General features: G+C 51.3%; 1 protein-coding gene across 1 annotated transcript in view; it reads right to left on the reverse strand.

The window, feature by feature from the left end:
• cfap54 (cilia and flagella associated protein 54) overlaps nt 1-8,035 on the reverse strand; it is a 35,634-nt gene extending 27,599 nt beyond the window's left edge. Inside the window, 21 exon segments of the mRNA XM_062483603.1 lie at nt 79-171; nt 1,270-1,449; nt 1,632-1,753; nt 1,952-2,029; nt 2,150-2,390; nt 2,738-2,895; nt 2,974-3,133; nt 3,382-3,513; nt 3,841-3,926; nt 4,085-4,193; nt 4,770-4,882; nt 4,965-5,063; nt 5,188-5,380; nt 5,464-5,565; nt 6,060-6,173; nt 6,251-6,394; nt 6,789-6,847; nt 6,999-7,164; nt 7,319-7,462; nt 7,581-7,686; nt 7,845-8,035. Coding sequence (XP_062339587.1) covers nt 79-171; nt 1,270-1,449; nt 1,632-1,753; nt 1,952-2,029; nt 2,150-2,390; nt 2,738-2,895; nt 2,974-3,133; nt 3,382-3,513; nt 3,841-3,926; nt 4,085-4,193; nt 4,770-4,882; nt 4,965-5,063; nt 5,188-5,380; nt 5,464-5,565; nt 6,060-6,173; nt 6,251-6,394; nt 6,789-6,847; nt 6,999-7,164; nt 7,319-7,462; nt 7,581-7,686; nt 7,845-7,993 — 2,748 coding nt within the window. The 5' untranslated portion in view covers nt 7,994-8,035.
• Nucleotides 8,036-11,307: the final 3,272 nt, after the last annotated feature.

Here is an 11,307-nt window from a genome sequence, read left to right on the forward strand (position 1 = left end):
AGAGAGAGAGAGAGAGAGAGACAGACAGACAGACAGAGAGACAGACAGACAGACAGACAGAGAGAGAGAGAGACTGACCTGGTCTCCAGTGCCCACCAGGAGACAGTCTCCCAAACGCACCTTCAGGTTGACACCCTCTGCCTCTCGACCATAGATACAGTACCAACACACCTAGAACACAGAACCAACACACCTAGAACACAGTACCAACACACCTAGAACACAGAACCAACACACCTAGAACACAGAACCAACACACCTAGAACACAGAACCAGACTGGCAGCCAGCACCATAACTAGGGGTGGGCGTGGTTAATCGAATATCCTAAAGTAAGTTAGTATTCGAATACTTTTTTCGAATACTTATGAGCATAGTTTAATCCAAAAACGTTTTTTTTTAATGAAAAACCCGTCGCGTCGTGGTGTGAATTCTAATAGTTGTGACGTTAGAAATGATGAAAACCATCAAAAAAAGGTATGCTACGTGACCCTGCGTTCTGCTGCGAATCTCCTTTCATTTCATTTGGCGCTACAAGAAGCTTAGTTTCCTGGCTAAGCAGCAGGTACCTCGCCGCAACCTCAGTTCCTGCAGTCGTTTCTACGCCGGCCTGCTCGTATATCGACTCCGTACTCGCCTCTCCCCTGTTTATATGCTCATTTTCCTGAATAAAAATGCGTATGGCTAATGCAGTTGTGGCTTTTTTTTATTTTTTTTACCAGTAGCCATGTAGAGCTAGCATAGTCGGCTATTTATGTTTACATTGTGTGGTGGAGCACCGTATCCTAGGATTCCGGTTCCAAGTTAATATCCAAGTTAATATGCAATATTTCTCCATGTGTGTTTTTCGTTTTTATCGAGGATAGCCTACCCAATGTGTTTAATTTCGTCCAATGTATTTTTTTAAACTTTTTATTACATAAAATATTATTATTATTATTTAAGAGCCTATACGTCTGAAGACGCAGCGTTTTTTCAAGTTCATTGTCTTTTCGTCATGTTGATAAATTGATCTTTCATTTGTTTTCTTTATTCAATCCTTATTTAATCTAATAGTTTAACAGTCCCAATTATTGCCAGAATGTTTGGTGGTTCATGTGTTTACTGTATGCTTTGCGTCATGTCAGGCTAATTACATAACGGAACCGCATTAATAAAAATAGATTATCCGGATATTCGAAAATAATTTCGGATACTATTCGAATAGTGAAATCAGTTCAAATCTCCATCCCTAACCAGAACGTAGCCATGTGAGCGTGTGGTCACCTCACCTGCTGTTCCAGGGCGTAGGGGGCGGGGGCGAAGGTCATGGAGTGATTAGTCCGGGAGAGGAGGATGGGAGGAGGGGGAGGCCTGTTCTTCCTCTCCTCTTCCTCCATCCCTCCATCCCTCCTCTCCAGCCCTGCTCTCCGCTCCTCCACCCCTGCCTTCTCCAACTGCAGCACCGCCTCCTGCAGAACACAGGGGGGGGCAGGGAGGGAGGGGAGAGTCAGGAAGGCGGTAAGTCAGGGAGGGAGGGAGGGGTGAGGCAGGTAGGGGGGGAGTCAGGGAGGGAGGGAGGGAGTCAGGAAGACACTGACAGAACAGTCAGTTCTCCTGAGGGTGTAGTGTACAGTAGCGGTGCTGGTCTGACCTCCAGGAGCCTCCGGGTGGCGCTGTTGTCCTGGTGGTGCCTGTGAGCCAGCACAGCCTTCTGGACGAGGAAGAGAGCCCTGGAGACACGGTTCTTCTTGATCTTCTCCAACAGGGCGCTCTCTAAGAGACATGCAGGAGTCACACAGGGACACCTGGCGTTTCAGAATCCATGCTCTCTCAGGGAGACCCACCCTGCTCCTGGAGAATGGTGAACCTACAGGAGGGTATCTCTCCAGGAGCAGGGTATCTCCAGGAGCAGGGTATCTCCAGGAGCAGGGTATCTCCAGGAGCAGGGGTGTCTGGTAGGTCAGGACTCACCTCTCTGTGATGCTGTCTCCAGTACCTCCACACCAGAGGGCCGCAGAGACCTCCTACTGTCACCACACTCCAGCTCAGCTGGGGAACACACACACACACACATAAGCTGTAGATGATCATATGGGTCTTGGCGGTCCCAGTCTGTGTAGCTCGTAAAGCAGTCACAGTTTTCTCATCCTAACACAAGCTGTCAGGTACCTGGGTAGGTAAGGATCAGCTTGAGGGAGACCCTATGTTGAATAGCCAGAAGTTCCACAACTTGGTCCATAGGAACAAGAAACAGGCAGGTATTCTTCAACACTTCTGTCTCCTCTCCTCCTCCTCCTGCTGTCTCCTCTCCTCCATCTGTTCCCCCTCCCCCTCTTCCTCCTCCTCCCCCTCCCCCTCCTCGTCCTGCTGTCTCTCCTGCAGGCGAGCGACTGGCCATCCTTTTATATTTCTATCAAGCCAGAGAGATGCAGGTTAGAACAGGAACAGACCAGGTTCCCCTTAGAGAGATGGGGAGCAGGGAGACTTCAGATGTGTGTGTCTGCAACTGTGTGTGTCTGTAACTGTGTGTGTCTGTACCTGTGTGTCTGTACCTGTGTGTGTCTGTACCTGTGTGTCTGTACCTGTGTGTCTGTAACTGTGTGTGTCTGTAACTGTGTGTCTGTAACTGTGTGTGTCTGTAACTGTGTGTCTGTAACTGTGTGTGTCTGTAACTGTGTGTCTGTAACTGTGTGTGTCTGTAACTGTGTGTGTCTGTAACTGTGTGTCTGTAACTGTGTGTGGCGCTGGAAGAGGCACCTGCAGGAAGGCGTTGTCAGCGATGGCGCTGCCGTCGGCAGGCATCATGGCGGTCCAGCCCTGGACGATGCCCTGCAGACCTTGCTGCACCAGCACACACACGGCCTGGAGACGCTCCTGAGTGGGAGGGGCCTGAGCAGTGATGTCATCGCTGGAGGCTGCAGCAGAGATCACACATGAGGACCTGCTGTGGTGTGTGTGCGTGTGAGTGAGTGTGCGTGTGCATGCGTGTGTACCTGTCCTGGGCCTGCTCCGTGCTGGAGGCTCCGTGGCGTGGGCGCTGCTCTCCAGGACAGAGGCCAGTCTCAGGGTGATCTCTGCCTGCAGCAGAGGATCCCACTCCCCCAGACCGCACACACACACCACCTCCCCCAGCCAGGACAGCACTCTCACCCACTACACACACACACACACAACCATGAAGAACACACACACAACCATGAAGAACACACACACACATCACCTCCCCCAGCCAGGACAGCACTCTCACCCACTACACACACACACACACACACAACCATGAAGAACACACACACACACACACCACCTCCCCCAGCCAGGACAGCACTCTCACCCACTACACACACACACACACAAACACAACCATGAAGAACACACACATAATGCGTGTGTTTTGGGCCTACCTGCTCCAGGTGCTCCAGGCCCCTCAGGAGGTGTGTGTGGGTGGTGTTCTGGGCTGTCTGGAACACGGGCTTACACCTGGCCCACAGGTACAGTACCAGGTCCAGGACAAGGTCTGCATCAGGCCGCACCCTCTGCAGGGGCACATGGGGGGTAAGCACACACACACACACACGTGCACTCACACACACATGTGCACTCACACACACACACGTGCACTCACACATACACACGTGCACTCACACACACATGTGCACTCACACACACACACGTGCACACACACACACACGTGCACTCACACACACATGTGCACTCACACACACACACGTGCACTCACACATACACACATGCACTCACACATACACACATGTGCACTCACACACACACACGTGCACTCACACACACACGTGCACTCATACACACGCAGGCAGACACAGGGAAGGTGGGGGAGAGAGTCTGACCTGACTGGAGTCACACACACACACGTGTAGGGTCTGAGCCAGGACCAACAGCTCATCACTCATACACCCCCCCAGCCCGTCCTTCTCTGCACACACACACACACACACACACACACACACACACACACAGTCAGATGAACACATGGAAACAAAGAATCTGATAAACAGACAAACACCTGAATCCAACCACAGGTATGAACTACATCCTCCTGACACAGAGCAGTGTGTGTGTGTGTGTGTGTACCAGGTTGGTCCTTGTTGTTGAGGTGTTTGTGAGATGACAGCAGGCGCTCCATGGCCTGCAGCAGAACCAGATCCAGCTGTGCTGCCCTGAAGTCCTGCTGCCCCAGGGTCTGCACACACACACACACACATACACAAATACACACACCAGAAACATAGAATTATGTGCACAGTCTATACAAACAATTTGTATAGAGTAGGGGAGTCAGGTGGCTGAGCGGTTAGGGAAGGGGGCTAGTAATCAGAAGGTTGCCATTTCGATTCCCGGTCATGCCAAATGACGTTGTGTCCTTGGGCAAGGCACCTCACCCTACTTGCCTCGGGGGAATGTCCCTGTACTTACTGTAAGTCGCTCTGGATAAGAGCGTCTGCTAAATGACTAAATGTAAATGTATAGACTACTGGCCAGGGTTAAAGTTATCTTGGTGACTGACAGACAAGAAGTTGTAAAGGTTATCATGGTGACTTACAGACAGGAAGTTGTAAAGGTTATCATGGTGACTTACAGACAGGAAGTTGTAAAGGTTATCATGGTGACTTACAGACAGGAAGTTGTAAAGGTTATCATGGTGACTTACAGACAGGAAGTTGGAAAGGTTATCATGGTGACTTACAGACAGGAAGTTGTAAAGGTTATCATGGTGACTTACAGACAGGAAGTAGTAAAGGGTATCTCTGTGACTTACAGACAGGAAGTTGAGCAGATGGTCAGACAGTGTACAGAACGTGTCCCACTGTTCGTAGCGATACAGCAGCTTGATGAAGCTCACTGCTGCCTGCACAGACACTCTGTTCTCCCCTGGAACACACACACACAGTCAGGTTTGAAATATATGGTCAGGGTTACTAGGTTAAGGTCAGGGGTCAGGGTAAGCACTGACCTGCCACAGCCAGCTCCAGCAGAGAGGAGGAGGTGCAGAGTGAACTCAGACAGGAAGGCAGGCTCTCATCCCGCTCCTTCTCTATAGATCCCCCCTTCCCTACACACACAAACACACCATGAGTGCCCGTGTGACTGACCAGACAGCAGCATCTATGTGTGTGTGTGTGTATAAGAGTATGTGTGACTGTGTGTGTGACTGTGTTAGAGAGTGTGTGTCTGACCGGCCAGCAGACTGGCCCCAGCAGCCAGCAGCTCCAGGACCACCTCCTGGGCCTCGGGCTCTTCAGGCAGGCTGCTGTGCAGGGGCCGGCGGGGGCGCTCCCCCAGGGCCTCCAGCACAGCCAGCAGCTGGGCCGCCGCCCCCTCAAACACCTCCACCAGCACCCGCTCTGTCGCTGTACGAGGCCACGGCATCTGTAACGTGTTGCAAGATTATTATTGGCAGTGTTGTTATACAGTACAGGAAAGTGTAGCAGCAAGGTTAGAAGGTTAGATACCCCCTGGATCTCCTTCAGAGTGCTCTTCAGCTTGGGCCTGAACATGCCTTTAGGCTTCCTCCGGGGCTCATACACCGAGCGCCTGAACACCATGGCTGTCAGCTGCACACACACACATATACATACACCTTCAGTCAGATGGTCACAGAGTCTAGAGGGGGTCAGAGAGTCTAGAGAGGGACAGAGAGTGTAGAGGGGGACAGAGAGTCTAGAGGGGGTCAGAGAGTCTAGAGGGGGTCAGAGAGTCTAGAGGGGGACAGAGAGTCTAGAGGGGGTCAGAGAGTCTAGAGGGGGTCAGAGAGTCTAGAGGAGGTCAGAGTGTCTAGAGGGGGACAGAGAGTCTAGAGGGGGACAGAGAGTCTAGAGGGGGTCAGAGAGTCTAGAGGGGGTCAGAGAGTCTAGAGGGGGACAGAGAGTCTAGAGAGGGACAGAGAGTCTAGAGGGGGTCAGAGAGTCTAGAGGGGGACAGAGTCTAGAGAGGGACAGAGAGTCTAGAGAGGGACAGAGAGTGTAGAGGGGGACAGAGAGTGTAGAGGGGGACAGAGAGTCTAGAGGGGGACAGAGAGTCTAGAGGGGGACAGAGAGTCTAGAGGTACCTTGATGGTGGCTTCCTTGTAGGCTCTCTGGGTGTCTGGGGAGGCAGGAAGGCCGGTCATCTCCTCCAGCCTGCCTAGCTCACTCACCTTGCCCAGCGCCCCCCGCGCAAACACCTGCACACAACACTGCTGTGAGGACACACACACACACTGCAAACACACACACACACACTGCAAACACAAACACACACCTCGGCCTGCAGGCCAGCCTGACTGTGGTAGTAGCAGTGGCAGACAGCACAGTACAGGGTGGACCTCCAGGGCAGGAAGCCAGCGGTCGCCAGGGGAACGGATGTCTCCAGACACACACACGCCCACAGCAGATATTCTAGAGTCTGGGGGGGGGGTCCGACCACAGATTTTAATATATGCACTATACTATGTTCTACTGGGCTGTACTTTACTGTGTTCTACTGGGCTGTACTTTACTGTGTTCTACTGGGCTGTACTTTACTGTGTTCTACTGGGCTGTACTTTACTGTGTTCTACTGGGCTGTACTTTACTGTGTTCTACTGGGCTGTACTTTACTGTGTTCTACTGGGCTGTACTTTACTGTGTTCTACTGGGCTGTACTTTACTGTGTTCTACTGGGCTGTACTTTACTGTGTTCTACTGGGCTGTACTTTACTGTGTTCTACTGGGCTGTACTTTACTGTGTTCTACTGGGCTGTACTTTACTGTGTTCTACTGGGCTGTGCATGCTCTAGTTCCACCAGGGGGTCTGGTACCTGTGCAGTTTGGTTCATGGACATCAGGTGACGACAGATGTTGTAGATATACAAGGAGCCTGGAGGAGAGAGGGAGACAGAGGAGGGGAGGGAGAGGAAGGGAGGGAGGGATAGAGAGGGAAAGAGAGAGACAGAGAGGTGGTTAGGGGGGTTAGAGTGACAGTCTAACAGAGCTCATGTACCCCTTCCCAACCCCGGGGGCAGAGCTACCGTTGTAGACGAGCCAGCAGAGGTGGTCATGTGGCAGAGCGGCCTGCATCATCACCCGGATGAAGCCCAGCAGGGCCAGCAGTCTCTGGACGCCCTGTGGGCCAGACCGGCTAGCACCCTGCTCCTGCTGGAAACAACACTGGCAGCAGCCCTGCAACGCCCGGAACTACACACAGGACAGGAGAGGGGGAGGAGGAGGAGGAGGAGGAGGGGGAGGAGGAGGGGGAGGACAGGAGAAGAGAAGAAAGGTGAAGAAGCATTATGTAATCATATTCTCTCTCTACTCTAGCACACACACACACACAGTCTCAGCCCCTCACAGTGAGCTTGGCCCGGTCTGTGTCAAAGCCGTCTGGGAAGAAGCAGGTCTTGAAGTGCTCCACGTCCTGGATGTCTGCTATGCTGCTGGTACTGACCAGCTGCAGGTAGCGCCCGTAGCCCTGCCACAGCGCCAGCCTGTAGAACTGAACAGAGAGACACCGTTTAGCTGGTCTGTAGCGTTGTGGATACAAGGGCAGTTCTGGGAACCCCTTGTGCCCCCCCTAAATGTAGAGTCTGAAATTATTCTGTAGTTATTCAAACCTTTATTTCGAACAGAAAATCGGCTATATGCAGCATATAATTTTCGTAGTAGGCGGTTGGAAGTCGAGGTTTGTACTTGTTCCATATATCAAAGATACTTTTGGCTCTGTGGTAGAGAGGAGAGAGAGGCCGTTAGCTACATTGGTTGGAAACATCCACAGACACAGCGACGGTTACAAGAGCAACATCTGCTAACCAGCTAGCTAACCTAGCTAACCAGCTCGAGCCAAAGTGAACTGTACAGTCATAAAGTTATCTTCTCACCCTCTCGAGTACGATTTGTGGTCATAGGTAGGCAAATTACTGACTCGTTTCATTAACGACATAAACTCTTTAATGTCGCTATCAAAAGCAGAAATTACGGGGTTTCTTTTGTCAATTTCCCCGTAAAATGACGCCGGTAAGTTTTCCATTTTAACGAAGAAAACCTCAAGCTAGCTACAACATTAAGCAACAAACTGTTGGGGTAGGAACAGGTGGTTGTCATGGTAGCAACGCTCAAACCTGGCGGGTTGCCAGGTTTGTTTCCAGTATCCCCTATTCAGGCACACGTGAAAATTACGACACAACACATTGAACCAGTTGCCAGGTGATAGTGAATCTCCCCGACAAAATTACTGGATTCTCAGAACGGGAACGTCTTATCAAGGAATATTGTTAGAGCTAGGTGTATTGAGTGATCATTCCAGTAGGTGGTACTAAAGCTCTTCTGCCAAAAAAGCAGGGAAACGTTGACTGTGGGATCTCCTGTTTTTATTCACGTTACCATGGCAATGGTCCCTGATAGAAGCTACTAGTAGGCAGCCACAGTGCGCTCTCTGCTGCGGTTGGAACTGAAAAGTCAAAAGGGCACGAAGCTGTTTTTCAACAGGACAGCCGGCCTCGCGGTTAAAAAGCTTTTTCATTCACCAGCACTTCCTTTAGCACAGCCAGAGATCGATGTAGCCTTTTAGAAAACAAAGGTGATGAAAGGTTGAGTGTGGTGAAAGTCAATGAACCAGTGCGGCTTTCATCCTCCGGGTCCCCGACTGAGCGCCGCTCTTCTCTCCTGCGGGAGCGTGGTGCGGACCAGTCCTCCACTCCAAGTGGAAACTGATGTTTGTCGACCGAAAAAAAAGAACAAAAATCTAGCATGTCAATAAAAATATTCAACAGTGACATTTATCTTTTAGTGAGAAATATGTATAGTCTACTGAATAGCAGATATTAATTTAATAACTGGCCCTGGGTTTTATGTGCAAACGGGAGGTGTAAGAATCCAGGAAGGAAGACTGTTTGCTTCCAGTGTCAGTCGCAAAGAAAGTATCTCTTTGTAATACAATTATTAAAGAAAGAATAGTAGGCTAGGCTACTGATCACTGGACTAAGGTCTCGGAAAAAGGGGTAGGCTACACAGTCGTCTGTAAACGCATGTTACTGTAAAGAGAAGATTTAAAGGAAATAATGTAGCCCTACTTTAAAAAGTAACCGTAATGAGCCTCACAGGTGTCTTTGATGAAGATTGATTTTCTGAATGAAGCTTCTTAAGATGTTCTTCCCACAGGACACTGATCACAAGCAGACAGACAGGAGAGACAGGAAAGAGAGAGAGAGAGAGAGGGATAGTGAGAGGAGGATTAGGGGGTAGAGGGGAAGGGAGGGAGGGTGAGAGAAGGGGGTGAGAGAGAGAGAGGGAAAACGAGTGAAAGAGATGTGGAATACTGAAAGGACAGTCTAGCCTACTTCAAAGGAGTGCCTGGGCGATTTTATATTAGTTTGCACCTTCTGAAACCCAGTGTGAAGGTGTGGACTGAGCCAGGCTTTGGTAGTCACCTCTGATCTACCTGTCTGTCTCTACCCTCTCTGCCTCACCTCTGATCTACCTGTCTGTCTCTATCCTCTCTGCCTCACCTCTGATCTACCTGTCTGTCTCTACCCTCTCTGCCTCACCTCTGAACTACCTGTCTGTCTCTATCATCTCTGCCTCACCTCTGATCTACCTGTCTGTCTCTACCCTCTCTGCCTCACCTCTGATCTACCTGTCTGTCTCTACCCTCTCTGCCTCACCTCTGATCTACCTGTCTGTCTCTATCATCTCTGCCTCACCTCTGATCTACCTGTCTGTCTCTATCATCTCTGCCTCACCTGTGATCTACCTGTCTATCTCTATCATCTCTGCCTCACCTCTGATCTACCTGTCTGTCTCTATCATCTCTGCCTCACCTCTGATCTACCTGTCTGTCTCTACCCTCTCTGCCTCATCTCTGATCTACCTGTCTGTCTCTATCCTCTCTGCCTCACCTCTGATCTACCTGTCTGTCTCTATCCTCTCTGCCTCACCTCTGATCTACCTGTCTGTCTCTACCCTCTCTGCCTCACCTCTGATCTACCAATCTGTCTCTGCCTCCAGGAACAAGGATCAAACCAGGTTTTCAGGTCATAAGCACTCTCTTACCTCTCACTTTGATGTGGCCTGCATCTTTTGGCGCGTACTGACAGTAACAGAGACATGAATACACAGCAGCTTCATTCACTCATGCTCTCAGATGTGTTACAGCTGCGTGTGTGATCGGAGGGGAGCGGGAGGGAAGTGGATAAAAGCGTCGGCTAAATGAATGAAAGGTTGTGAAAATGAAGGTGGAGTCGCTGTGTCCAGCTGTTAGGAGATTCAGCTGCCAGTCTATTAAACATTTACAAAAATAATTGCCAACACCTTTATCATGATAAACAGACGAGCTACATACAAACTGTGCATATAGAAAGTGGAGCATAAAATCAAGAATCAAAGTTCAACAGTATTTCGGTGGTCAGAGTGGACTGGCTGTCTGAGAGTCTTCAGCGCATCCCTGCGGTGTCGATCCTGGAGGAGAGCCTTGCTCAGAGTGGTGAGGGGGTCCATCCTGGAGGAGAGCCTTGCTCAGAGTGGTGAGAGGGTCGATCCTGGAGGAGAGCCTTGCTCAGAGTGGTGAGGGGGTCGATCCTGGAGGAGAGCCTTGCTCAGAGTGGTGAGGGGGTCCATCCTGGAGGAGAGCCTTGCTCAGAGTGGTGAGAGGGTCGATCCTGGAGGAGAGCCTTGCTCAGAGTGGTGAGAGGGTCGATCCTGGAGGAGAGCCTTGCTCAGAGTGGTGAGGGGGTCGATCCTGGAGGAGAGCCTTGCTCAGAGTGGTGAGAGGGTCGATCCTGGAGGAGAGCCTTGCTCAGAGTGGTGAGAGGGTCGATCCTGGAGGAGAGCCTTGCTCAGAGTGGTGAGGGGGTCCATCCTGGAGGAGAGCCTTGCTCAGAGTGGTGAGGGGGTCGATCCTGGAGGAGAGCCTTGCTCAGAGTGGTGAGAGGGTCCATCCTGGAGGAGAGCCTTGCTCAGAGTGGTGAGAGGGTCGATCCTGGAGGAGAGCCTTGCTCAGAGTGGTGAGGGGGTCGATCCTGGAGGAGAGCCTTGCTCAGAGTGGTGAGGGGGTCGATCCTGGAGGAGAGCCTTGCTCAGAGTGGTGAGGGGGTCGATCCTGGAGGAGAGCCTTGCTCAGAGTGGTGAGAGGGTCGATCCTGGAGGAGAGCCTTGCTCAGAGTGGTGAGGGGGTCGATCCTGGAGGAGAGCCTTGCTCAGAGTGGTGAGGGGGTCCATCCTGGAGGAGAGCCTTGCTCAGAGTGGTGAGGGGGTCGATCCTGGAGGAGAGCCTTGCTCAGAGTGGTGAGAGGGTCGATCCTGGAGGAGAGCCTTGCTCAGAGTGGTGAGGGGGTCCATCCTGGAGGA

The sequence above is a fragment of the Osmerus eperlanus genome, chromosome 17, assembly GCF_963692335.1.
Source record: "Osmerus eperlanus chromosome 17, fOsmEpe2.1, whole genome shotgun sequence".
NCBI lineage: Eukaryota > Metazoa > Chordata > Actinopteri > Osmeriformes > Osmeridae > Osmerus > Osmerus eperlanus.